The following is a 21,906-nucleotide window of genomic DNA, read 5'->3' on the forward strand; positions in this document are numbered from 1 at the left end:
TTGCTGAAATAACTAGAAGGATGCCGTATTTAAAAATCGTTTAATTTATTTATACATATATTTATATATGTACACATTGACTTAGCTATTTTTGTAAAGACAAGAAACACATGAAATTTATTTGTTAGTCACGAGCGGCACAAATGGGACCCTAATATATGTCCAGAGTCAAATTAAATCAATAATAAAAAAAAACGCAGCCTTGATTGAGCGCAAACCCGAATCGTGAGACCTATGCTGAGGCAGCTCACGTCAAACATTTGCAATCTGTTATCCTCAAGCGGCGAGCGGTTGGTTATTTGGGTCATTTTGCACACATTATCTAAATAGTTAAGACTCTTTAGTGCATTTGTGCTCATGTTTGCTCACCTTAAGTTGAAGTTACTCAAAAGACCTGGCCTTGGTTGATGACCTTTGGCTCCGCAATTTTCCTTAACGATAAAACAGCCTACCGACTAACCTGCGTGGATTTATACAATTTTTGCAAGCTCCTTTTGGTTATAGGCAAGCGTAACTGGGTTGTGAAGGCTCCTCATGGACAATTTGGGCCTAAGTGTCAGTTTAATAGCATTCATGCTAAAATAAAATAAAAATCCCTTTTTGAAATGAATTACCTGCATCTGACGGTAAATAAACCCTCACTTAAAATAGCGTGTAGTGGTTTTTACACAAGGTGTGGCAACTCACCTTTGTTAAAACGGTCCTTGTTACACATCATACGGTAAATATGATTACAAATGATGATATGCACAAAGCGTACAGGCATAAACAAATGATAAAAAAAACAAAGTATGTATATAGTCCAAACATTTTCACCCTAACAGTCCCTTAGTCTTCAATACGGTCCTTTGTACTCCTTCATAGTGTAAACTTTGTGTGGATAGAAATGTAGTGCCACTAATAGCGTGACTTAACGGTGCGTTGACTAATGTGCTGCATGCTGCCCTCTGGTGATGAGGACTGGGGGTTGTGCTACAGGAACGGGTTGGTTGAGGTACCACCTGAAGGGAATGCTCCGGTAGGGGCTCCTGCCTGGAATCACAAGAGAGGTCACAGGAATGATTAGAGCAGGCAAAAAAAATGCTGACATTGTATATTCAAACAGAAGTACTGAAATTGTTTAAAAATAATAATAATAAAAAAAAATAAAACAACACAAACACTCAAGTACTAAAGTATTAAAAAAAAAACACTACAATCACGTTTTTACTATACTAAAAAAAAAAAAAACCCTCACTTGACATCTGTTTTCAAATGTGGGAAGTCAAAGGTCATCCATTGACTCATCAATTACTGGGCTAATCAACTTAGTGAAATATGGGAACACTGGGAATAATGTTATGATTGCATTTGTAGCTTCCGTCACAGGGCACAGCGGTAACTTGAGACAAGGCATGCTCACCATGAAGGGGTTATTGGACACGCCAGGACCGGCCATGGGCTGACCGAACGGCGTCATGGAGGGCTTGTTTGGACCATAAACTGGAAATGCAGGGCCTTTTGAGAGAAAGAAGAACATGAACCTTATAAAACCAAACAAATCAATATTTTTTATTTGGCGTTAATTAAACTGAGGAAGAAGTGAGAAAGGATTAAATCCCAGAAAGCCAAATGACATTCAGAAGCTCACTGAGCCTTGAAGGAGATGTCAAATTTTGGTTGTTGGGCCTTTGGTTCACAAATACAAACTTAAAACTTGAACATTTCAATGGTATTTACCATAAATGTCTTTTAACTGGCACTCAGATTATTAGGGGGTCCTTGAAAAAATTCTCACCTGTGAGAGGGAGGCCCCTGGACCCAAAAAGTTTGAGAACCCTTGATATAAATCAAAGCATTCAATAAAATGACAACCAATATGCAATCTCAAATCACTGCGTAATAGCTGCCACTGTTGTGACTTTAAGTTCTTTGCGTGCAGAAGCGACAATTTCCAAAGCAAATATTCCTCATGCTCAGAAAAATCATAATGCGTGCTTAGGAAATCAATGGCTGGTACTGCGTGGGCAAAAGGGAGTCCAAGGACACGGGGATGCGGGAGGACACTAACCATTGGACTGAGGGTGGTAGGCCCCGGGTTGTGAGTAAGGGATGGGGGCCTGGCCAGGGAATTGTTGCTGGAAGTTTCCGCTGAAACTGGTCGGGAGGCAGTACGAAGACGAATTTCCAAAGCCAGCAGGCATGCTCATAGAGCCAGTACCAAATGAGGCGGCTACAACAGACATACGCAACGAAAACACAACACAAGGAGGAAACAAGTCTAAGAACACAGGCAGTTATCTAAGCTTACTTGAACATCTAACTCAGGGGTGGGCAAACGTTTGTGCTCAAGGGCCACATTTGAATTGGACAGCTGAGCCAGATAAGGCATAAATGAGGGATGAAAAAGAACAAGTGTAAGGGTGTACGTTAAATATTGCATTTTTTTTTGGTTATTTTAATGTAAATGCGCAGCGGGCTGGATAAAACGGATGTGTTACATGTATTTACTCAGTCCTGACCTAATCACAAAAAGTACCACACAAGGAAAAGATGTCCATGTGTGCTTCAAAGTGCACACACCTGCAGCCGCCGAAGCTCTGCCATTGGCCTGGAAAGGGTTGGTGGCCATCTCGGAGGCAACGGCTGCAGCAACAAAGGGATTTGTGGAAGGCACACCTAAATGGAAGGCTTGATTTTAAAAAGAAAGTCTTGAACTAACGTGTGCCCGACTTAATTGACTTAGATCTCAAAATCGCAACCATCCCATCTATAACCCCTGCGACATGTAAACTTTGTAGCCACTCCAAAAAAGATTACTATGATTCAAGTCACCTCCAAAGCCGGGCTGCATGCTGGGTAGAACAGGTGCATTCTGGGCTGGAGATGAGCCAAGCACTGGACCGAAAAAACTCCTGTCATGACAAGCCTGTGTTATTGCATGAATTCATATTTCTTTAACAAGTCACAATGCATCTTTTATTTCTCTTCACAAACACTTTTATCTGACTTCCAGTAAACACGACACTCATATCATCATTACCCAAGTCATTTGAAGTATTTTGAACATACTGTACGCGGAGTTACTATGATTAAAGAGAAAAAAAAAACATTTCGTCTCTCACCCTTGAACACCGCTGCCTGCAGACGAGCTTAGCTTGTTGTCCAACTCGGCCAGTGCGGCGTAGCGATCCTCTGTGCAGCTCCCGGTTTGGGACTGGATGGGGAGAGCACTTGACCTGGACGGAATTGGCACGCCTCCTCCTGTTTAAATAAGTATTATGGACATTTGTCTGACAAATGTAGAAGCTTCAACATTGTCGTCCCAATTAGCTAGACTGCCTTTAAATCCAGTGCGGCTACACTTATAAATCAACGTATATGAATATAAAAAGAAAACAGGGGGGATGAGTGAATGTGGACAAGCTGGTGGGGGTGGAGGGAGGAGGGTACCTGTGGAAAAGGACTTTGAGGGGGGTGACGTGCTCAGATGGGATGGAATTGCAGTGTTTCCAAATGCATCAAAGTTGGCAAAGTTGCTGTCTGTGTTAGCCTGAGTTGCTGCTGCCAACAACAAGGGGAAAATTGGATGATGGGTGAAAGAGTAATGGAATGGAATGATGACAGCATGTACATGAGTCTGGAGTTTTTGGAACATAGGTGGTTCCTTTTTTTTTTTTTTTACCTGATTGGCTTGGAAAATGTGCAAAGTTGGCAAAGTTGGTAGAGTTGACAGCCTGGGAGGGTGGGGCAGCAAAAATGTCACCACCCAGGTCCGACAGCAGGTCAAACTTTTTCTCTTGGGCAGTGATGTGAGCCTGGGAGCGGCCCAACCCTGGGGACTGGACATGCGGCACAAACGCTAAAAAATCAGATCGCTAAAGGGTTTGTGGAGGGGTTTCGATGTGCTTTTGCTTACTTGACGAAGTGGGGTCTTGTTGAGTTGTAAGGTCTTGAGAGGCTGAACTTCCGGGGTGCTGCCAGTGCTGCTTGCTGAGGAGCCAGAAACAGATGCCTGGACGCAGATGACGGACCTGGCCTGGTCCGGAGGCACGTACCTTCAAATTTACGTGAAAAAAAAATTAAGATTGTGAACCTTCATTCTCATGACTGAAGATGGACATTGCAGTTTAAATGTGGCCATCACTGGCAATTTGTTTCTGGTCCATTCAACGTTGAGGCTCTATGTGTTGCCAAATCGTCATGTCAATTTAATCTGCCCAAGGCCTTCAGAAAACATTTGTGCTGGCTTGTGTAATTTACTATTAAAATGTTAAATTTAATAATAATTATTATAAAAAATAATAATAATACATTTTAAAACTAAGCTCCACTAATCAGGGAGATTCTCATTTATTAGGCATTTTTCAGGCCAAAGCAATAAAATGATGACTTTGACACCATGTGGTACAATAGTGATGTCGTGTTTTGTCCTTAAATCCACCTTGTGCGATGTCAAAAGAGAAAGTTATGTTTCTGTTGTCTCCAGTAGTAGCTGCAAACAACCAAATCATCATTTCATAAGAAAACAATTAACTGACCAACAATCTTATTTTTGTACCAATAACAACAACAACAACAAAAATGCAAAAAAATAAATTCAGGATACCATCTTTTCTTTTCATATTTTTCCTGGAGGAACTCTTTCACTTTCTGCGGCTCCCGGAAATCTGGAACAACTGACGTCCTGTCATCATAGAGGCCCAACCAGATGTGTTTACAGACCTATAGCAGGGTGGATGGTGGAGAGGGGTTTAAAGGAATGACGGGGGTGGGAGGGAGGGAGGAAAAGAGGGTGATTTGAGTGGGGGTGACCGAGAAGGAGGTGAAACAAAGTAGCAGGGAGGGGGGAGGGGATGACGAGAAATGGAAGGAGGAAAAAAAGCCCAGAGAAGGAATGCCAATAAAGTTGACAAGGCAGAACTAAAAAAAAAGGCCGAAACATGACTTCAAAATGAAAGCCAGAGCATCATGACTATTCAAAGATGTTTGACAAAGTTGTGCGAGTGTGTGTGTTACCTCATTGCTGTGTTTCTGAAGGAACTCAATTTCTTGCTGCGTAAACGTAGTCATAGAAATCGACTTCACTCTGTGTGGAGGGTTCAGCCCTCGCCTATGGAGGGGAGAAGATATTTCTTGAAAGGCCAGATCCAACCCAATGCCGTCCGTGTGTGCGTGTTTGCGTGAGAGAGACCGAGGCAAAGACAAATACCTAAATACAACACCAAACAATTGCGGCATGCATTTACTGCCACCGCATTCCTCGAATTCAAAGCAAAGTCGAACGATCACGAGAAAATCACTCGGAAAGCTTAATAGAGTTGAAATATTTTGGGTTTAAACTAGACTACAATGTGCCACTGATTGAAAAATACATAAAGAAAAAATAAAAATAAATATGCAGTCCACCACAACATAAAAATATGAACCAAATTTTGCATTTGGAATTTTTGTTTTCCAGTCCACGTCTACTGCAAATTTGTTTTAAACTACCAGTGGGTGAATTTTTTCGCAAGAAACTATATGACAGAGAAAGAGACACCACTAATGTGCTCTGTTGGCAAAAAAGTACAGTATAGCACACAAAGACAGGATGCAAAGAAAATTCCAACAGAGGAATCGGTCTACTCATCAGAATTTTTACAGCTAGTTTGGAAAGGGTTCACCGTGAACAGCATTTTCCGCAAATTCACTAATTACGCTTTTGGTCATTTGATGAGGGCAAGGACAGCTTAAGAAAAGTGACAATGCTATGACTGATGTGGACGACGAGATTTCTAAATTGTCAAAACGTTTGCGGACCTCATCAGCCATAGGTTGAGGTGCATACAAAATTTGCGAGCGATCTGTAGTGTGATGAGAAGCATAACCAGGGCTGCCAACCTACTTGAAAAACATTTCCTGGACAATTTGTCTGAATTTCCTGTTTTTAACCTTTTATCAAGATAAATTATCTATGTTTACATTCTAGAGATTGTGGTCGGATGTGAGAATGCAACTTTACTCTTCCCTTTTTTCCCCCATAGAATGAGGACAAGGGATTTTAAGTAGATTGCTACAAGGTAGTGTCTTATCTATGACTAGAACTATCCATTTTTTTTTAGACTCAATACCCTGTCAGATGATCTCATCGATTCATTCGATAATTCATTTGACACCCAATAAACAACATAATGTGAGATTTTTCCCAATGTTAGCCTATTTAGCCTATTTGTCCCAGTCCTATTTAACTTACAATGACCCAATCAATTATTTTATTCATTTATTCAAACTTTATTGAACCAGGTCAATGACCGATTGAGATTAAATCTCTTTTACAACAGTGACCTGGCCAAGAGGCAGCGTTACACATTTGCTCATTTTTTCTTATTTTCCAAAACCATGAGAAAAATTATTTGAACAACTTAGGCTAAGCATGTACATCATAGGAATGATGAAGCAAGCGCACATACATGCAAGTGAATGGTTAGCCACCCCATCACACAGTACAGCGTGTTGCTCAACTCAAGTTCATTGCAGATGATTTCCCAATAATTTTGTTTTTGGGGGTAAAACGGGAAGTGGCCAACTCATCCACAATAAATGTTGCATAGCACACCAAGGAAACATGTGGGTGTCACTAATTTTAAACTTTCTCTCCCAACATCTGTATTTTCTACTAAATTTTCCACAATAGGCGTTTATGTAGGGTCCCATATATTAAAGGTTTAATTTTGGTTACATTAAGTATTTTATACAGGGAAAGGAACGCCTAGTATTCTGTAATGTATAATACATCTGATATTGTTTGTTGTGATTACGAATATAGCTCATTTGTTGAGAACGACATTACCAAAAGAGCTTGAAAACTTCTTGCACTGTGAAGAAAAAATAATTTGTATTTTTCATAAAGGTGTAGCCCTGACATAAATCTGGTTTGGAGCAATAACAAATAATACTGCCTGGGTAATGCCCCTTTTACATGATCCAAAATCGAAATGCCCACATGTCTTGTTGTTACGTCAGAAAAAGAACTGGCTGCTTTCGCTCCAAAACTGACAACTTTTTAGTCCAAATAAAACTTGCACATTTCGGAGTCTTGACTGTTTGGTTCAGAATAAATAGATACGATGATTTTAAGTGTAGAAAGTGAGTACTCTGGCCACCTCTGCCACCCACTACGTCGCTTACCGTGACCACCCCAACAACGCCCATGAGACCGCGTTCCACTCATCCACTTCCACATTTTCAGCCTAAATGTACCTTTGAAGACTCCATTCAATTAATTCAATTAGAGCTTCTAATTAGAGCCGTACACACAACCACGGCCTGGGACTGATTCAGTCTCAGTGTCCAACCTGTCTCGACTTGATCGCTAGCATACGTGCTAACGGAACCGCCAAGTCAGCCACCGGCGCAGCTCCCCAGCTTCCCCCTTCCCTCCCGGCAAACGCCTCGTCCTCACCGGGCGGACAATATTGATGAAAATCGGACTTACAAGATGCCGGAGCAGGTGGTGCAGACGAAGGAGCCTACTGTCATGTTGACATAGGTCGGGCCGCGTTGATCACAGTCGAAACATTTCCTATTCGCGGGAAGGCTAGTCATTTCCCGGAGCATCTTCAAATGAGTCTCCTCTTGCTTTCGCTTCGCGCTGGTCGCCATGGTGAGATATTCAGGTGGCCGCGGTAGGTGTCTTCGGGGCCGCGTTGGACGGCAGCGGCCGGGCGGGCAGGCAGGCAGCCAGTCGGTCGGACGGACGGGCGGGGAGGAAGGGAGGGAGACAGGCAAGGCGGCAGGCAGGCACCTTGCTGAGCGCTTAAGCAGGAGAGCGACTGACTGATTCTTCTTCTCAGGGCAAAAGCAAGTAAACAAACCGGCTTCACCAGTCAGAGCGCCATCAGCAGGACAGAATTAGATCGCAACGCCAAGTTGGAAAACAGCAAAAAGCTCTTTTTATGTATTGGTCCAAAAACTTTACTAAGAATCCCCTCTTAATGGTAACACCAACTAAACATAACTACCCAGAGCCACTTTACATAAAACTCAACTAGATGAGTATTTAAAAAAAACATTTATTTTCTTTGGCACAGATTACAATATCTTAATTGAAGTCTTTTGGGGGAAAAGAAAATCCACTATCATAATTCAAGTCTGTGGTCTGCGCCTTGGCGGCGATTACACAACAGGTGCTAGTTGAATCCCTTGCAATGAGACATCCCCTGTCTCTTTTGGCCACCCTGACAGCGATCACACTGGCCTCTTTCATAGCGAGTCACGACTTGCTCTGCCTTTCTTGATAGCTTGATGATGCAGGCTTTAACAAATGGTCACTTTGAATGGCATTTTGCCACTCAGGCAAGAAAAACGATCCCATATAAAACAAGAACCATCAATGCACTATTATTTTCTACCTACATAATCTAGAACCTCTTAAAAGCATGTCAAACAGCAACATTTAAAAAAAAATGGAGTTGTTGCCTTGCAAGACACTAAAAAAATTAAAAACATCCTGAATATTTTTTGCATGATGGAACAAAATGTGATTTTCACATTATAAAACGAGGCACAACCTTTTCTTTAGATAAAAAAAAAATATCTACAGCAAATGGTTGACACGCGAGAGGTCCAAACAACTCCCATTCACGTTTGCCGGCTTCATTTCAATTTTGGTTTCTTTCTCTTGCTGCTTCCACAGTCAGCAGCTTCCACAGGCTGGAGGAGGACAGAGCGAATAATAAAAACAGACCAATTAATGCACAATTGTTCAGTTTCAGCTAAATTATACTGTTTCTATTCTACACATAAAAGCAGAGCATTCTCGCCACTAATAGTGAAAGTTAGCAAGTAATCAATTAGCGGCTGCCCCAAAAGGCTTGTAATGGAAGCTGCAAAACACTTTAAACAAAATCTCTGGCCTTACTATAATCATATCTCAAATCATGTTTCCCCATTGAAATCAATGTAAATGGAATAAATCTGTTCAAGACCCCCCCCCAAAAAAATAAAAGGAAAATCATAAGGTTCACCTGCTCCCTCTTTCTAAGAACTCTGAAAAAGTCATCCATCCGAGTTTGCCTGCAGTTTCCCGCTGCAGTCGTCTTTTCCCTTTCCTTCCGCTTACTCTCCCGAATCTGTCGAAATCTCTCCATGCGATGACGGACTCGTTGCTCCCTAAAAACATGGATCCAGACATTGAGTGACTATTTTTTGAAAAAAAAAAGAGAGAATACTACCACACCTGACGTATGTACTCTGGCAGAGAAACCCAACCAAGGCTTCTTCGTCAGGTTCAGTCCACATAAACTCAGGTACTTCTGCGTTTGGTGTTTCCAAAAATAACTTCCGTGCTTCTTTGTATTTCCAGTTATCTGGTACAGGATGGGTCTGTGGTGCAGCAAGGATGGAACATTTTAGAAAAAAACTCATACAACACAGCTTAGTTGACAAGTTCGCACCTTTGTGTTGATGTGCAAAACGACATTTTCGATCGTGCGGTACTTCTGGATGAGACTCAGCGCTCTCTTTGGACCAAAGCCGACTATCTTGTCACAGTAGTCGCATCCCAGCAAGATGCAAAGGTCAACAAACTAGGAACACAAAAGAAGTCCTTGATGAATCTTAAATGGCGCACTGGAGGCTTAAAAAACCTTGACTTAATTATTTTGAAAAAAAAACAGCACTGTAGTGTATATAAACATAATAAAAGAAAATGTAAATAAACCGGTTTTATAAAGCTGTAAATATTGTTGCATTCGCGTGATGATTCATTTCTGGTGTATCTGAAGCTTGCATAGAATTCACTTTTTTGTTGGCAACACAAATCCAGAAAAATAATTTGAAAATAATGTTTGAATAGTATTACTTACCTCTTTGTGAGTTAGTTGGAGTTTCTCCAACAACTTCGGTAAAGAATATTCCACAATGTCACTGTGAATATGAAAAACACCAATGGTAAATACAATATAGTATGACCCCGATAGCTAGCTAAAACATTTCTTTTTTCTTTTTTTGGAAGATATTGTGAAATTTAAAAACATTGTGAGTGCTTCCACTTTATTTTAGAGGGATCACTATAGGGATAAAATTGTCCAGGTATATTGGTTAATTTTGCATTTGTGGAAAGATTGTAGACTTTTTTTTTTTAAGTTTAGTTACAAAAATGCTGATGACTCTAATTAAAAATACAGAGATAGATGATAACAGCAAATGAAATCAGCCCGTTTGTCCCTCTGTACCTGTCTTTTTTGGCATTCATATGACGAATCACAACATGCGCTCCGAATGGCAACGTGTCCATGTCTTCTGATGCCACAGCTTCCGCGCTCCCCCGTTTCACCAGCCAAGCGCAAAAGGCTTCAGCGTCTCCTGGAGCCTGCAACAAGCCAACATGAAGGGGAGAAAAATGCCTTCAGTGAAAAGAGTCAAGAGGTAAATAAAATAATAATAATTAAAAAAAAAATCAAATTTTGATGATCATACCTGGATCACAGGTACACCCAGCAGCTTCAGGAGTTGGTAACAGTCTTTTGTTTGAAGTGATGCTGGATGGAAAGAACATGATGACATCATTATTACGCATGGACGTCCCAAATATTGTAATAATAATAATAATAATGTAACAAACGTTAGAATTTAGGTTATAAAAGTAGCTGCATGCTCCTGTGTGTGTGTATAGGTGCTTGGAAAGATGTTTTTGTACCAGTGCCCAAATGGTTGGGGGAGCTCCAACCTGCTGCCTCTGCTCGTTTCTGAAGCTGGAAGAAAATCATGAATAGATCACACAACTTTCTCACAGAACCAATTGTCAGTTATTACAACCCGTAAACAGAAACGTTTAAATTACCTTCCAAATTCATATTCAATTTTCAACGGTCACAGTTTCTGTGTAACTTACAGCAGCAATCTTTTCTTCCGGGGGTCTTCCATCAAACACAAACACAGGCTTTATATCATGTTCCAGGAAGGTGAGTGTCCGAAAGAGGAGACCGGTCAGCGGGCTGCACACGTCACAAACATGCAGCCAATTTCATGATTTCATTTAAAATGGAAGCAAATCATATTCAATTACATTATTCTTCCAGTTTGCATGATCTTGTGTCTCAAGGGACTTACTTGAGTGATGGTGTTGCGGTACGGAACTGGTTTATGACAATTGATGTATCCATGGCAATTACCTTGCCTGTGGAGTGAGCACAAACTCAAAAGCATGAATGACGTTTATATCCACTATTAACTTTCCCTTTTCGAAACTTTTAAATGTCCAGATCTTCACTTTTTCAGTACGTTTTGTGCAACTTGCTGAGCTGAAATACATGACAGGTTTGATCCATCACTTTCCAAGGAAGTCCAGTTCTGTGCCTTTCTGTGACAGTTTACAAATTCTATTTTTTTTCCAAGTACAATACTTTTGACAGTTTATTCTAACTCCATAATGATGAAAGATAAACACAGTGGTCACAGAACAACAAATGTGACAAAATTAGCAATAGGAGTAAATGTAAAAATTATTCAAATTAACCAATGAGAATCAGATTTTGCTTTTGAATTGTGGTTCAACAGAATTGTCATTTTTAAATTATGAATTACGGCACCAGTCTGCACTCAACGCAAGGTAAAGGGGTCGGGCTAGGTTAGCTTGTGGCTAACAACAATGGCGAAATCGTGCCAAAGAAAAACGATCCAAAACGAAAAGATGGAAAATAGTGACTATTTACCTGTGTAGTCACCAATATACTTGTGGGAAATTGCGCCGGGAGCTTCCAATCGGATCAAATCTGCTAGTTTTGTGATCCCCATCCCCGAACTGTCAACAGCTATGACGTCACTTCTGGTAATGCCAGGAAAACATTCAATACAAAAACCAAACTTTTTTTTTTGTTTATGGTTTATTTTGATTTTGTTCTCCTGAAATTAGAGGGATTACATGTATCTTCGCTTCACGGCGGAGTTTTGTTCCTCTGTCAGCGATTTAACTCCATTATATACGTCAAATCTTACGGCGTCGACGCATTATGTTAAAATTAAATTTGTATTCAGGCTTTCTTTACTTCGAAATTTTGTCATATTAAACAGAGGATTCCTGGTACACAGTAATAATGAAGCTAGTAATAATCATTTCAAACATTTGGGTACAAAGTTGGACAAAAAAGTGATGAACTAAATGACAATTACGTCAATTTATTAAAGCAAAAATAATTTAACAACGAAAGTATTGAGGTTTAAAAAAACATCTATGATACACAGATAAGAAAAAATACCCTCAATATTAATAGATCTGCAATAAATACATAATTAAATACATTGATATCTAGATTTTCCCAAAACATCCAGAAACACAGCATTACAGAAACAACAGCTCTATGACAAGTCTATTTAAAAAAAAAAAAAAAGGTAGCATCTATCCATGTTGTGGGAAAAAAGTTTTGAAAGCAAGTTCCAACAACTCAAGGGAATGTGTTACATTGCACCCATGAACAGGTTATGTAATTACCAAAAACATTAAACCAAAAATAATTACCTCATCATTAACAATTCCCTATTTCACTACTGTACATGGATGTTTGGGTAAAACAGAACTCACCGAACATTCAACATACTACATCTTATGGCATCCTTATTTTAGCATTATATTACGGGGGTCAACCCGGGGGTCAACCCGGGGGTCAACCCCCCCCCCCCTGCTTATTTTGACACTTTAAAAGTATTTATTTACTGGAGTTCCACCTCTGGTCTGGGTTCCCAAAGCATCTGTTGCCAAAGTAAAATCTTACCTCGTTTTCTATTTTTGGCAACGATTTCATTTAAAAAAAAAGTCACCAGTGAAATATATTTTTTTTTTTTTACTGAACAGTGTAAATGACTTGCAAAGAAGAAGTAACACGTATGGTAAAACTACTTCACATGTACGTATCACTGGGCAAAAGAGATCCAAATATTTCTACTTGGAAGCATGCAGCATAATCACACTTTCCCCACTTAAAAAAATAATATTAACCTGAAAACACAAAGCGAAAGCAGCGCTGGTGTTGGACGCACATTGTGAAATATGAATTTCAAGAATTTCCCATAAAGTGTGGGATGGAATGCAGTTGATTTCTGTGGTTGCCTTTAGAGGTATAAAGTGAATCTCTAAATTGACATTAATAAGATATCACTTTGGCTCCATTAGTTTTGGGTGACGCTCTCATCTTATTTTTTTTTAGCGGCGGAACCAAACCCAGGTGTTGATCAGCCAGAATGCAACAGTGGCAGAATATAAGACCACCTCTCGCTTGGAGCGTTCCTTGTTTTCTTCCTCCAGCATTTGTAGACGCCGATTTAGCTTCACAATCTGAAAGATTTGACAAATTGAAATTGTGACTGGGATGCACATGCAAGTTTTTGTAAATAGTGTATCTTAGAGACATGACATGTACTACAAGATGAGAAAAATTAAACCTACTTGTCGGCGCAACGAAGAGGCATCTACTAAACCTGACTCATCAGGGTTCATATCCAAGGCAAGGTCCAGGTGTGTCCTGTGCAATGAACACCAAAGATGGGGGGGGGAACATTAGTTAGTCACTCTCAAACCCAACACACAAGCATTGAAACAACAGCAGAAAAAAAACAGGTCACCTGCGGTGGCTGTCGTCTAGGAGTTCAAGGACCTGCTGGTAGGCCCGGCGTGTCGTGGACTGGATGTAAGCCAGGAAGCCTGCCGCTGTGAATAAGTTAACATTTGCGTCCTCCGGGGAGCACAGAGGGGGACACATGCGGACTAGGGGGGCAGAAGGTGAGGGTGTTACACTGTAAAGAGAGGAACATTTTTAAAGTCATTGAGAATAATAGGCAGTAAAAGGCACATGTAGTATAGAAAAGAATATCTTCACCTTACGTCACCTCTGATAATCTGACTGCTATGGCGAGCAGATATAAATTCACTGGCACTGCGTTCCTTTCGTGATCGAGGATGAACCTGGCAATGAGAAAATCGTGTGTTTCACAACTTTTATTGAGCCAAGGCACAAAAAAAACTAAATACAAATGTTATGGTTGCATTGTGTAACAATAAAAAAAAAAATCTCTCTTAAATGAGGATAATTATGAAGAAACATTAAGTTATGTACATGATTGGCTTTACCTGGCCACAAAAAAATGGCCACTTCAGTTTGACACCGATGATCAAAATGACTATTTTTATATAAAAAAAAAAAAACCCAAAACTCTGACTTACTGCTTGACTGGGGTTGCTCTTGTTTATTTGATCCGTTTCCAAGGAGTCCAGTGGCTGTTCTGACAGCGTGAGAACACGTGGCGGAGCTTTCATGTCCAGGAGCTCCATGGCAGGAATGGATTGAATCAAATCCAAGTCTCTTGGACAAGAGAACTGAGGATCCCCATCATCACCTGTGCAGAAAATGGAAAGAAGAGAGTCCGAAAATCAAGAGTCACTCATATTACGGCGTCACCAACAGGTTGCAACATAGACACCAAGAGACTGGAGGAGTCACAGAAAATCATCATGTCAGACCTCACCTGCTACGACAATTCTGTCAGGAACCTGCATCAGAGTTGGATGGGTGTGCAGGAGTTGCTGCAGTGGCAGAGAACCACTTTGGTTTTCCGGGGCAACCTTGAGGATCTCCGGGATGCGCATCCGCTGGCTGATCCCCTCCGTGTACTCCAACTCATAATGGATACGGTTGATCTCCGCCGCCTCGGCGGGGGGTGAGGTGTACGACGGCCCACTCATGCAGCCTGAGGAGGAAAATGGAAACTGTATTTGAGTACATTTTTCAGGTATCGACACTAAGTGACGTTATGAGATGTTACAAAACTTCTCGTGCTTCGTGCATTTAACATCAAATTTATTCAGTCACAAGACTAATATAGGTTACTTTTGGCCTCGACAATTACAAGAGGTTGTGGCCATTAGCTTCTAGACATGTGTAGGGCAAACTACTTTGATTGATTGATTGATTGATTGATTGATTGATTGATTGATTGAAACCTTTATTGTCTCCTCTGGGGAAAAATGATTGGGTAAGGATGGTCAAAGTGTCTAATGGTGCATTGGTGTACTTAGCTAAATAAATCAGGTACAAAATTTAAATATTTGTTGCAAGTTTTTATTTTACTTATGTTTATTATTTTTGGCTGAATTGATATCTCGTAGTCTCATTCTGCAGAGCTAACCATAAATAGTATATACGTACATGTATTTTTGAACAGATCAACAATTGCGATACAAACAATATAACGAGCACGAGAACTCATCCCGTTTATGCAAACGTTAAGAACATAACTATTAAGCATGAGGTACAATAAAAACAATTTCACGTCTTTATGCATCAAATTACATAACGCTACATACCGTATCGGAGAGGCTAAGCTGTTGGCACACATGACATCGACAAGCATTTAGACGTCCACAAACCAAAAGGACACATTAATATTAATTATGACTAACATATCGGAAGATGAATGAATGAATGAATGAATATCATTAACAAACGATGTTGTTTACCCATCGATCACAGTCATGGCAAGCGATCGGTCACTTGCGCTGACGGGCGAGCCAAAGCGTCGGCTTTACGAGCCTTTTGACTCGACCTAAGGCCTACGACGACGTACCTTTTGTAGTTGATGCGGGAGATTTAATTACTCATTGATCAACTGGAATGCAGCTCGTCTCGAAATGCTAGGAAGCGTATGTAACCCGGAGTGTAACACCGGAACAGAAAGGAAACGAAACGAACGCCCTTTCTAAATGCTCACGTCGGAGTGCTTGATAATCTTGTAGGCTATGCGCGCCGGGGCGGAGCTGGAGCTGGTGGATCAAAAAAAAAATTTAAAATAACATTATAGAATAACATTTACAATCCTATTTCCATCTTTTGTGAATACTTTTTAATGGGAAAAAATGTTTATTAAAAAAAATCACCGTAAAAACACATTCATATTCTTAGCTGGTACTTTGTATGTCGTTTTTTTTATATCAGAATTTTACATTTTTGTAAAACCTCGTTAAATTGGGAGGGGGGGGGGGAACACAAATTTATTCCGATAAAATTGCACAATTTTACTGAAAAACTGTGAATTTGTTATATCGTCACAATGTTTTTCCCCAATTGGAAATCAGCAGTTTTTAATGACTTTGGCAATTAGGGGTACACATGTTAATCGCTCCCTAGTAATGAGACAAAAGTTAACTGAATAAATTTATCGTACTATCCAATTTACTACATTACAATCGCCTACAATTCCCAGAATTCCAGTGGCTTTAGCCACGGTCGCGCATGCGCCCTCGTCAGAGCCAGTATTTTGTCCTCAAGCTGTTGAACAACAGGGCTTCGTGAAATGAATTAAAAATACCAAACGCGGGAGGGCTACTTTTCCGATCGCCCACCGCAACGGACATTTATGGAGTGTCTCATCCGTTAACTTGGCGTGTCGCAGGGCTGTTGGCTCCCAGGGTGGGCTCGGAGGCTCCGAAGACGGTGCTCGGAGTGACAGCCCCGTCAAAAGAAGCAGTAGGCTGCCTCCTCTTTATCTTGTTGGCTAGCCACCTAAGCTAGCTTCCTAGACAGCGACGAGGGGAAGGAAGGGAACAAAAGGGTCCATTTTTAAAAAACACATTGATCACCCCGGAAAGAGTGAACATTCAACCTGAAGAAGAGATGGCACACCTACGAGACATGCAAAATCAGGTACATCCATGCTGTGGTGTATATTCCATTTCAGACACAAAAGAAAAGACTTTCATTATTAGGTGGGTGGTTGTGCGATGACGAAACCCGTATAGTATTTTCCCAACGTTTCCTGTTAAGCAAAGGCTCATATTTGAAACAAGAAAATATCTCACGGCACACCACACAACAAAAAGTAGATAAACAGGTTCGTTGTACTTTCTGCCATCTAGTGGAAGGGTATTTTATTGTAATGCCTGTGTCAACGCTTACATAGAGAAATGAACAAAGATTTGTCGTAAATCAATTATATTTCAATCACTTTTTTTATTTTTTTTTCTCGACACATTGTAGGTTGGGAATCACATTTCTAATGTGAAGTCCCTACATTATACATAAGTACATATATATTTATTATTTACTTTCATTTAACTTTTCAATGGCTGTAAACACCTAAAAAAGTAGTAGGCCAGTGAAAGTGCGAGTCCCTTTTTAGGACACCCATTGTATTTTACTGGAATATTTGTGCTGTCATTGGACCAGAACTCCAGGTTGGATCCTGAAGAGTACTTCACCAAGCAAGAGCGCATTGGGAAGGGTTCCTTTGGGGAGGTCTACAAAGGCATCAACAACCGCACCAAGGAGGTGGTGGCCATAAAAATCATCGACCTCGAAGAGGCGGAGGATGAGATCGAAGACATTCAGCAGGAAATCACAGTACTGAGCCAGTGTGACAGTCCCTATGTGACCAAGTATTATGGCTCGTACCTCAAGGTGAGATCAAATTGTGTATCCCTCCAGGTGAATGCTTTGAGACATCCATTCGTTCTTTTGTCTACCAGGGGACCAAGCTGTGGATTATCATGGAGTATTTAGGCGGAGGATCTGCTCTGGATCTGGTAATGTCCTGCACCTTTCACACATTCCCAAAATGGAAAAGTAAAAGCGTTTTGTTCCTCAACAGCTGCGTCCAGGTCCTCTCGAAGAGACGTCCATTGCCACGATACTGCGGGAAATCCTGAAGGGGCTGGAATATTTGCACTCGGAAAGGAAAATTCACAGAGACATTAAAGGTTAGAAAAACAACACACCGACACATTTATGGCATATAACGAGGCTGTTAATGAAAGAGAGCTGACCTGCAGGTTCAACGGCGGACCACCCTAACTAACACCCTGTTTCTCCCTTCGTTTTCTCCAGCTGCCAATGTGCTGTTGTCCGAACAGGGCGAAGTGAAGCTGGCTGATTTCGGGGTGGCGGGACAGTTGACTGACACTCAGATTAAGAGGAACACCTTTGTGGGCACACCTTTTTGGATGGCGCCCGAAGTCATCAAGCAGTCGGCCTATGACTTCAAGGTGAGCCAGCAGGTCCCAATTTTGTTTTCCATTAAATGATCTTTTTTTTTTCTTCATATCACTGTTATTTGAACTGTGTAGACTTTTATAGCCACTTTACGTGTAAATTCCTTTTGCACCATTAACTTTGATTCATTTGTGTCTGTCCCCTTTTGTCAGGCTGACATTTGGTCGCTCGGAATCACAGCCATTGAGCTGGCCAAAGGCGAACCCCCCAACTCAGATTTACACCCCATGAGGGTCCTCTTTCTTATTCCCAAAAACACTCCCCCTACCCTGGAAGGATCTTACAGCAAACCTTTTAAAGAGTTCGTGGAGGCCTGTCTAAATAAAGACCCTCGTTTTGTGAGTAACGCACATTTGTTACAATTCATGCACTCAACGCATTCTTTTGTAAGGAAGTAAAAAGTCGTCAAATGGTTCTGCTGACAAAATTGACTGCCTGTCTGTTTGCCGCCTTTCTGCCTCAGAGGCCGACAGCCAAAGAGCTGCTGAAGCACAAGTTCATCACGCGCTACACCAAGAAAACGTCCTACCTGACTGAACTGATCGATCGCTACCGCCGCTGGAAGTCCGAGGGTCACGGGGAGGAGTCCAGCTCGGACGACTCCGATATGTGAGTCTTTGTTGCACTCTTGAGCTCACCTGATTATCGGCCGTGCTTGAGTCATCCCTCTGGCACTGCCATGACTCATTATAGAGCTGAGACAAGAAGAAGATGTGACAGTCAGCAATCCGCTGCAATTAACATGTGCAAACTGTTCAACATAACACTTTTATAAATGTAGGGAAGTTGAGGCCATTTTCAGATCTCTCGTTTGTTTCTGCAGGGATCCTGATAGCGATGTGGATTCATGCCCCATGTGGACCTTCCCCACTGTCAGACCAAACTCTTTGAATAAGTTACAGAAGGGCTACACACATACTGACTCAGAGGCAAGACACAAACTTACATATGTAAACTAAATAAGTACCAAAATCTGTTTTTGTTGATTGACATTTTCTTGTCCTTCCAGTCAGGAGATTCAATGAAAAGGCAACCCAAGTCACAGTGCTTGTCAGCTTTGGTCACACCCATCTTCAGAGAGGTACGTCTCATCACAGGGTTCATCAACTTTTTGGGACCCCATGAGGGACCTGGAGAGAGCAGAATTTTTACCTTGGGCTGGCCAGATAAGAGTCCAGATTCAACCTTTGCAGGCCACCATAACTTGGATGACAATCTAGTACACAAATTGTAGTCATAGGTATGACAAAGCACATAAACAAAATGGCAGTCATGGCATTTCATTCATTTCAATGGGGGAAAAACTAATCTCATATACAAGTCAATAAAGTTACAAGCTTGGTCTTGGAAACGAATTAAACTCCCAAGTCAAGGTATCAATGCACCTGAGATTGCACATTCCCGATTTTCTCGATTCCCTCCGTCCTCAGTTAAAAGAGAAGCGGCGAGCGAGCGGCGGCGGAGTGGGCGCCATCGAAGAGTTGGAGAACGCCTTTAACCTGGCAGAGGAATCCTGTCCGGGCATCTCCGACCGCCTTGTCACCCACATGATGGAGAGAGTGTGCAGGTAGACCGTCAACATCCACCATCTCATAAGAACCGCTGATGTTCTAAACGTGCCGCTCTGTCTTCCCTCAGGTTTTCTTTAAACGGCAACACCACGCCATCTTCACGATGAATGTTTAACCCCACCCAACAAATCAGACAAAGACCTCAGCAGCCCCCGACCCCCCCGTTCTGCTTTTACAACCTACCCAATCCTCATCCCCTCCCCCAGAGATCTTTTATGTAGTTATTAAATATTTTTACAATGTTTCTTTGAGAGTGGAGAGTATTTAAGACAAAAAAAGCCTCAGAAGTTAGCACGTCGGGTATACCTGTTAGACTGAAACGGTGTAATAAATTCAATGAAAAAAAGAAATGACTTCTCTCATCATTTTCAATAGGAACATACTGCACAAATAACACATAAATGTTTGGTGTGCTAGCATAATTGCATAAGTTATTTTAAAGTCACTCTCAGAAAACAAATACCATGAAAAGTAGAGTGGCAAAAAAAGTGTTATTACAATCTGACATCAGTCATAACGCCAAATACCAAAGGGCCTAAGCCACACAATACTCACTTGGGGATCCTTTTTTATTCTCCTTCAGGCTCTGTTGCAAGTTGAATGGATTCTACAGGAGTGGCGGGACTCTGCAAAATATCTTAGAATAAATTGTTATTTTGGTTCATCAGGAATATAGTATCCTCAAACCATTTTATTCATTTCATCAAATAACTTCATGCTTGTCTTTACACAGTCAGTACAAATCATGTGTTGTTTGTAATAAATAAATATCTGTTCGTGGTTCTAGTGCACTATTCCGAGTTAGACTTCCCCAGTTACTATATTTCATTAAATTAATAAAAGATACTCAAGAGTGCAGCCACTGGTCATATGCCCATTCTTGCACTAGAGCATTTTGCCCAAAACACTTGAGAAAATAAAATCAAAAATAAAATATTGCAGCAGATATCTCCTCAAATTCATTTTATGCTTTTATTCACATTTCATATCTGACAACCGTCTCTCCATACATTCTACAGGGACACACAGCTAGACCAGCCATCCTTAATAATAATAATAATAATAATAATAATAATAATAATAATAATAATAAGCAGCATTGAAGAAACATGTTTACATTTTCCTCCCTTCATTACCAACATCTTTGTAATAAAGTCACCTGAATGTATCATCAATGATTAGTTCAAAAATAAAACATCGACAAAGAACTAGCAATGAGACACCACACTCACAATAATATTATTAAAAATACAAACTCAAACATAAAAAGAAAGTGACTCAAGCCTTTTTTTCAGAAATGAAACAAGATTGATTGGTCTACAGTGTGTGTATGTGTTTGTCTGTTACGGTCATCTGCATTCTCTGTCATGAACTGCTACGGCACAAGGTCAAGTCCATTCTAGGCCTTTAATTAGAGTTCCTTAATTAGCAGAGCCGCTCCGTCCGTCGTGGTCTTTAAAACGGATCGAGTCGGATATCTTAAAAGTTCTTCGACTTTGTCCTTCTGTCCTACCACTTTGTACTGGATGCATACTGCATGAATGTCTGTGTGTATACCTCCATATGGCTTCCTAGCCTAGCATGGAATACTTTGGTCAAAATACATTTAGTGTCCTGTCCAGTGCAATTCAAGAAACATGAAAGGAATTTCTTTTTTTTTTTTTTAATGTGGTCACGGGAATGTATGAATGATCATTAGGGCCACAGTGTGTAAGGAAAAGAAAATGGTAAAATTAACAAGGCTGAAATTTTGAGACTATAGTATGAGGGAAAATAGATTTTATTTTTTTGGGGGGAAGAAAACTAAACATTTTGAGACGGTATTGGAGAGAAAAATGTTTTTTTTTTACCATAATATGTCAATTTTGACAATCCCAAGGGTAAAATGACTTTTGGAGGGCAAGAGGCAGGGGTCAATCAGGACTGGCCACAAGTCAATCACAGGAGACACATAGACAAACATCCATTCACGCTTATACCTAATTTGGGAAGCCTACACGTCTTACTTACATTAAGCTAGCAGGATTTGATTTTTTACTTTTGTAAAATCGTAATATTGTATATAGAGAGAGGGGATTTTGTTGAAATTATTATTTTTTTGTCTTTACAAGAATAAAGTTGAGATGTTATGAAAAACTTATACATTTTAAAAAACATTTTTGGTCATATTATAAAAAATAAAGTCATAATACAACTAATCTTATAGGAAAAATATTTTTTTAATAAAAATATGTTCAGGTTATTAAGAGTAAAGTCCCAAAACATGTTACAAAAAACGATGCAAGATTAAATTAGAAGAATAAAGCAGTAAGGAAAGACCGTCTTATTATTTATTATAA

The 21,906-nt window shown here is 40.5% G+C and overlaps 4 protein-coding genes and 1 long non-coding RNA gene across 8 annotated transcripts; 1 reads left to right on the forward strand and 4 right to left on the reverse strand.

Annotated features, from left to right (window-relative positions):
• Window positions 1-23: 23 nt before the first annotated feature.
• On the reverse strand, window positions 24-7,805 carry agfg1b (ArfGAP with FG repeats 1b). Of its 3 annotated transcripts, none has more exons than XM_088397019.1 (12): window positions 7,457-7,805; window positions 4,999-5,092; window positions 4,589-4,704; window positions 3,899-4,037; window positions 3,665-3,821; window positions 3,433-3,540; window positions 3,105-3,243; window positions 2,815-2,894; window positions 2,563-2,658; window positions 2,051-2,212; window positions 1,403-1,497; window positions 24-1,032 (listed from the first exon to the last, which is right to left on the reverse strand). In XM_088397019.1, the coding sequence occupies exons 1-12, from the start codon at window positions 7,621-7,623 to the stop codon at window positions 973-975; spliced, it is 1,413 nt and encodes a 470-aa protein (XP_088253145.1). In that variant the 5' UTR covers window positions 7,624-7,805; the 3' UTR covers window positions 24-972. The 3 variants fall into 3 exon arrangements, with proteins under 3 accessions (XP_088253145.1, XP_088253144.1, XP_088253146.1); XM_088397018.1 differs by having other exon boundaries at window positions 3,433-3,543; XM_088397020.1 differs by lacking the exon at window positions 3,433-3,540.
• A 208-nt stretch (window positions 7,806-8,013) lies between these two features.
• LOC148387739 (putative flap endonuclease 1 homolog) lies at window positions 8,014-11,965 on the reverse strand. The gene is made up of 11 exons (XM_088396600.1): window positions 11,676-11,965; window positions 11,074-11,140; window positions 10,856-10,958; window positions 10,661-10,715; window positions 10,441-10,502; window positions 10,197-10,333; window positions 9,828-9,888; window positions 9,417-9,548; window positions 9,200-9,345; window positions 8,988-9,132; window positions 8,014-8,673 (listed from the first exon to the last, which is right to left on the reverse strand). Exons 1-11 carry the CDS (start codon window positions 11,755-11,757, stop codon window positions 8,617-8,619), a joined length of 1,047 nt encoding a protein of 348 aa, XP_088252726.1. The 5' UTR covers window positions 11,758-11,965; the 3' UTR covers window positions 8,014-8,616.
• Window positions 11,966-12,113: 148 nt separating this feature from the next.
• Window positions 12,114-15,737, reverse strand: LOC148387740 (mitochondrial fission factor homolog A-like). 2 transcript variants are annotated; one of them, XM_088396602.1, is made up of 7 exons: window positions 15,577-15,737; window positions 14,479-14,700; window positions 14,177-14,349; window positions 13,833-13,918; window positions 13,579-13,749; window positions 13,403-13,478; window positions 12,114-13,291 (listed from the first exon to the last, which is right to left on the reverse strand). In XM_088396602.1, exons 2-7 carry the CDS (start codon window positions 14,693-14,695, stop codon window positions 13,160-13,162), a joined length of 855 nt encoding a protein of 284 aa, XP_088252728.1. In that variant the 5' UTR covers window positions 14,696-14,700; window positions 15,577-15,737; the 3' UTR covers window positions 12,114-13,159. The 2 variants fall into 2 exon arrangements, with proteins under 2 accessions (XP_088252728.1, XP_088252727.1); XM_088396601.1 differs by having other exon boundaries at window positions 15,470-15,727.
• A 498-nt stretch (window positions 15,738-16,235) lies between these two features.
• Window positions 16,236-19,917, forward strand: stk25b (serine/threonine kinase 25b). Its single transcript, XM_088396599.1, has 11 exons — window positions 16,236-16,652; window positions 17,175-17,405; window positions 17,474-17,530; window positions 17,596-17,704; window positions 17,832-17,989; window positions 18,149-18,334; window positions 18,460-18,605; window positions 18,820-18,925; window positions 19,006-19,077; window positions 19,427-19,563; window positions 19,635-19,917. Exons 1-11 carry the CDS (start codon window positions 16,623-16,625, stop codon window positions 19,672-19,674), a joined length of 1,272 nt encoding a protein of 423 aa, XP_088252725.1. The 5' UTR covers window positions 16,236-16,622; the 3' UTR covers window positions 19,675-19,917.
• Window positions 16,265-19,594, reverse strand: LOC148387742 (uncharacterized). Its single transcript, XR_015862635.1, has 2 exons — window positions 19,382-19,594; window positions 16,265-19,212 (listed from the first exon to the last, which is right to left on the reverse strand). It is a non-coding gene; the product is annotated as an uncharacterized LOC148387742 (long non-coding RNA).
• Window positions 19,918-21,906: the final 1,989 nt, after the last annotated feature.

The sequence above is a fragment of the Syngnathus floridae genome, chromosome 14 (genome assembly GCF_059516105.1).
Source record: "Syngnathus floridae isolate MCC-2025c chromosome 14, RoL_Sflo_1.0, whole genome shotgun sequence".
NCBI lineage: Eukaryota > Metazoa > Chordata > Actinopteri > Syngnathiformes > Syngnathidae > Syngnathus > Syngnathus floridae.

Bases quoted from the DNA above. Each gene is read 5' to 3' on its own strand.
- agfg1b (XM_088397018.1), bottom strand. From the start codon at position 7,623: ATGGCGACCAGCGCGAAGCGAAAGCAAGAGGAGACTCATTTGAAGATG. The intron at 3,244-3,432 runs GTACCCTCCTCC...TTATTTAAACAG, and splicing joins CTCAAAGTCCTTTTCCACAG to GAGGAGGCGTGCCAATTCCG. The intron at 2,895-3,104 runs GTGAGAGACGAA...TTGTCATGACAG, and splicing joins GCAGGCAGCGGTGTTCAAGG to GAGTTTTTTCGGTCCAGTGC.
- LOC148387740 (XM_088396601.1), bottom strand. The intron at 13,750-13,832 runs GTGAAGATATTC...CTCTCTTTACAG, and splicing joins ATTATCAGAGGTGACGTAAG to TGTAACACCCTCACCTTCTG. The intron at 13,479-13,578 runs GTGACCTGTTTT...TTCATTGCACAG, and splicing joins CTAGACGACAGCCACCGCAG to GACACACCTGGACCTTGCCT.
- stk25b (XM_088396599.1), top strand. From the start codon at position 16,623: ATGGCACACCTACGAGACATGCAAAATCAG. The intron at 17,531-17,595 runs GTAATGTCCTGC...GTTCCTCAACAG, and splicing joins GAGGATCTGCTCTGGATCTG to CTGCGTCCAGGTCCTCTCGA. The intron at 19,564-19,634 runs GTAGACCGTCAA...GTCTTCCCTCAG, and splicing joins ATGATGGAGAGAGTGTGCAG to GTTTTCTTTAAACGGCAACA.
- LOC148387739 (XM_088396600.1), bottom strand. From the start codon at position 11,757: ATGGGGATCACAAAACTAGCAGATTTGATCCGATTGGAAGCTCCCGGC. The intron at 10,334-10,440 runs GTATGATCATCA...GGCTTGTTGCAG, and splicing joins TGGGTGTACCTGTGATCCAG to GCTCCAGGAGACGCTGAAGC. The intron at 8,674-8,987 runs GTGAACCTTATG...GTCCTCCTCCAG, and splicing joins TTCTTAGAAAGAGGGAGCAG to CCTGTGGAAGCTGCTGACTG.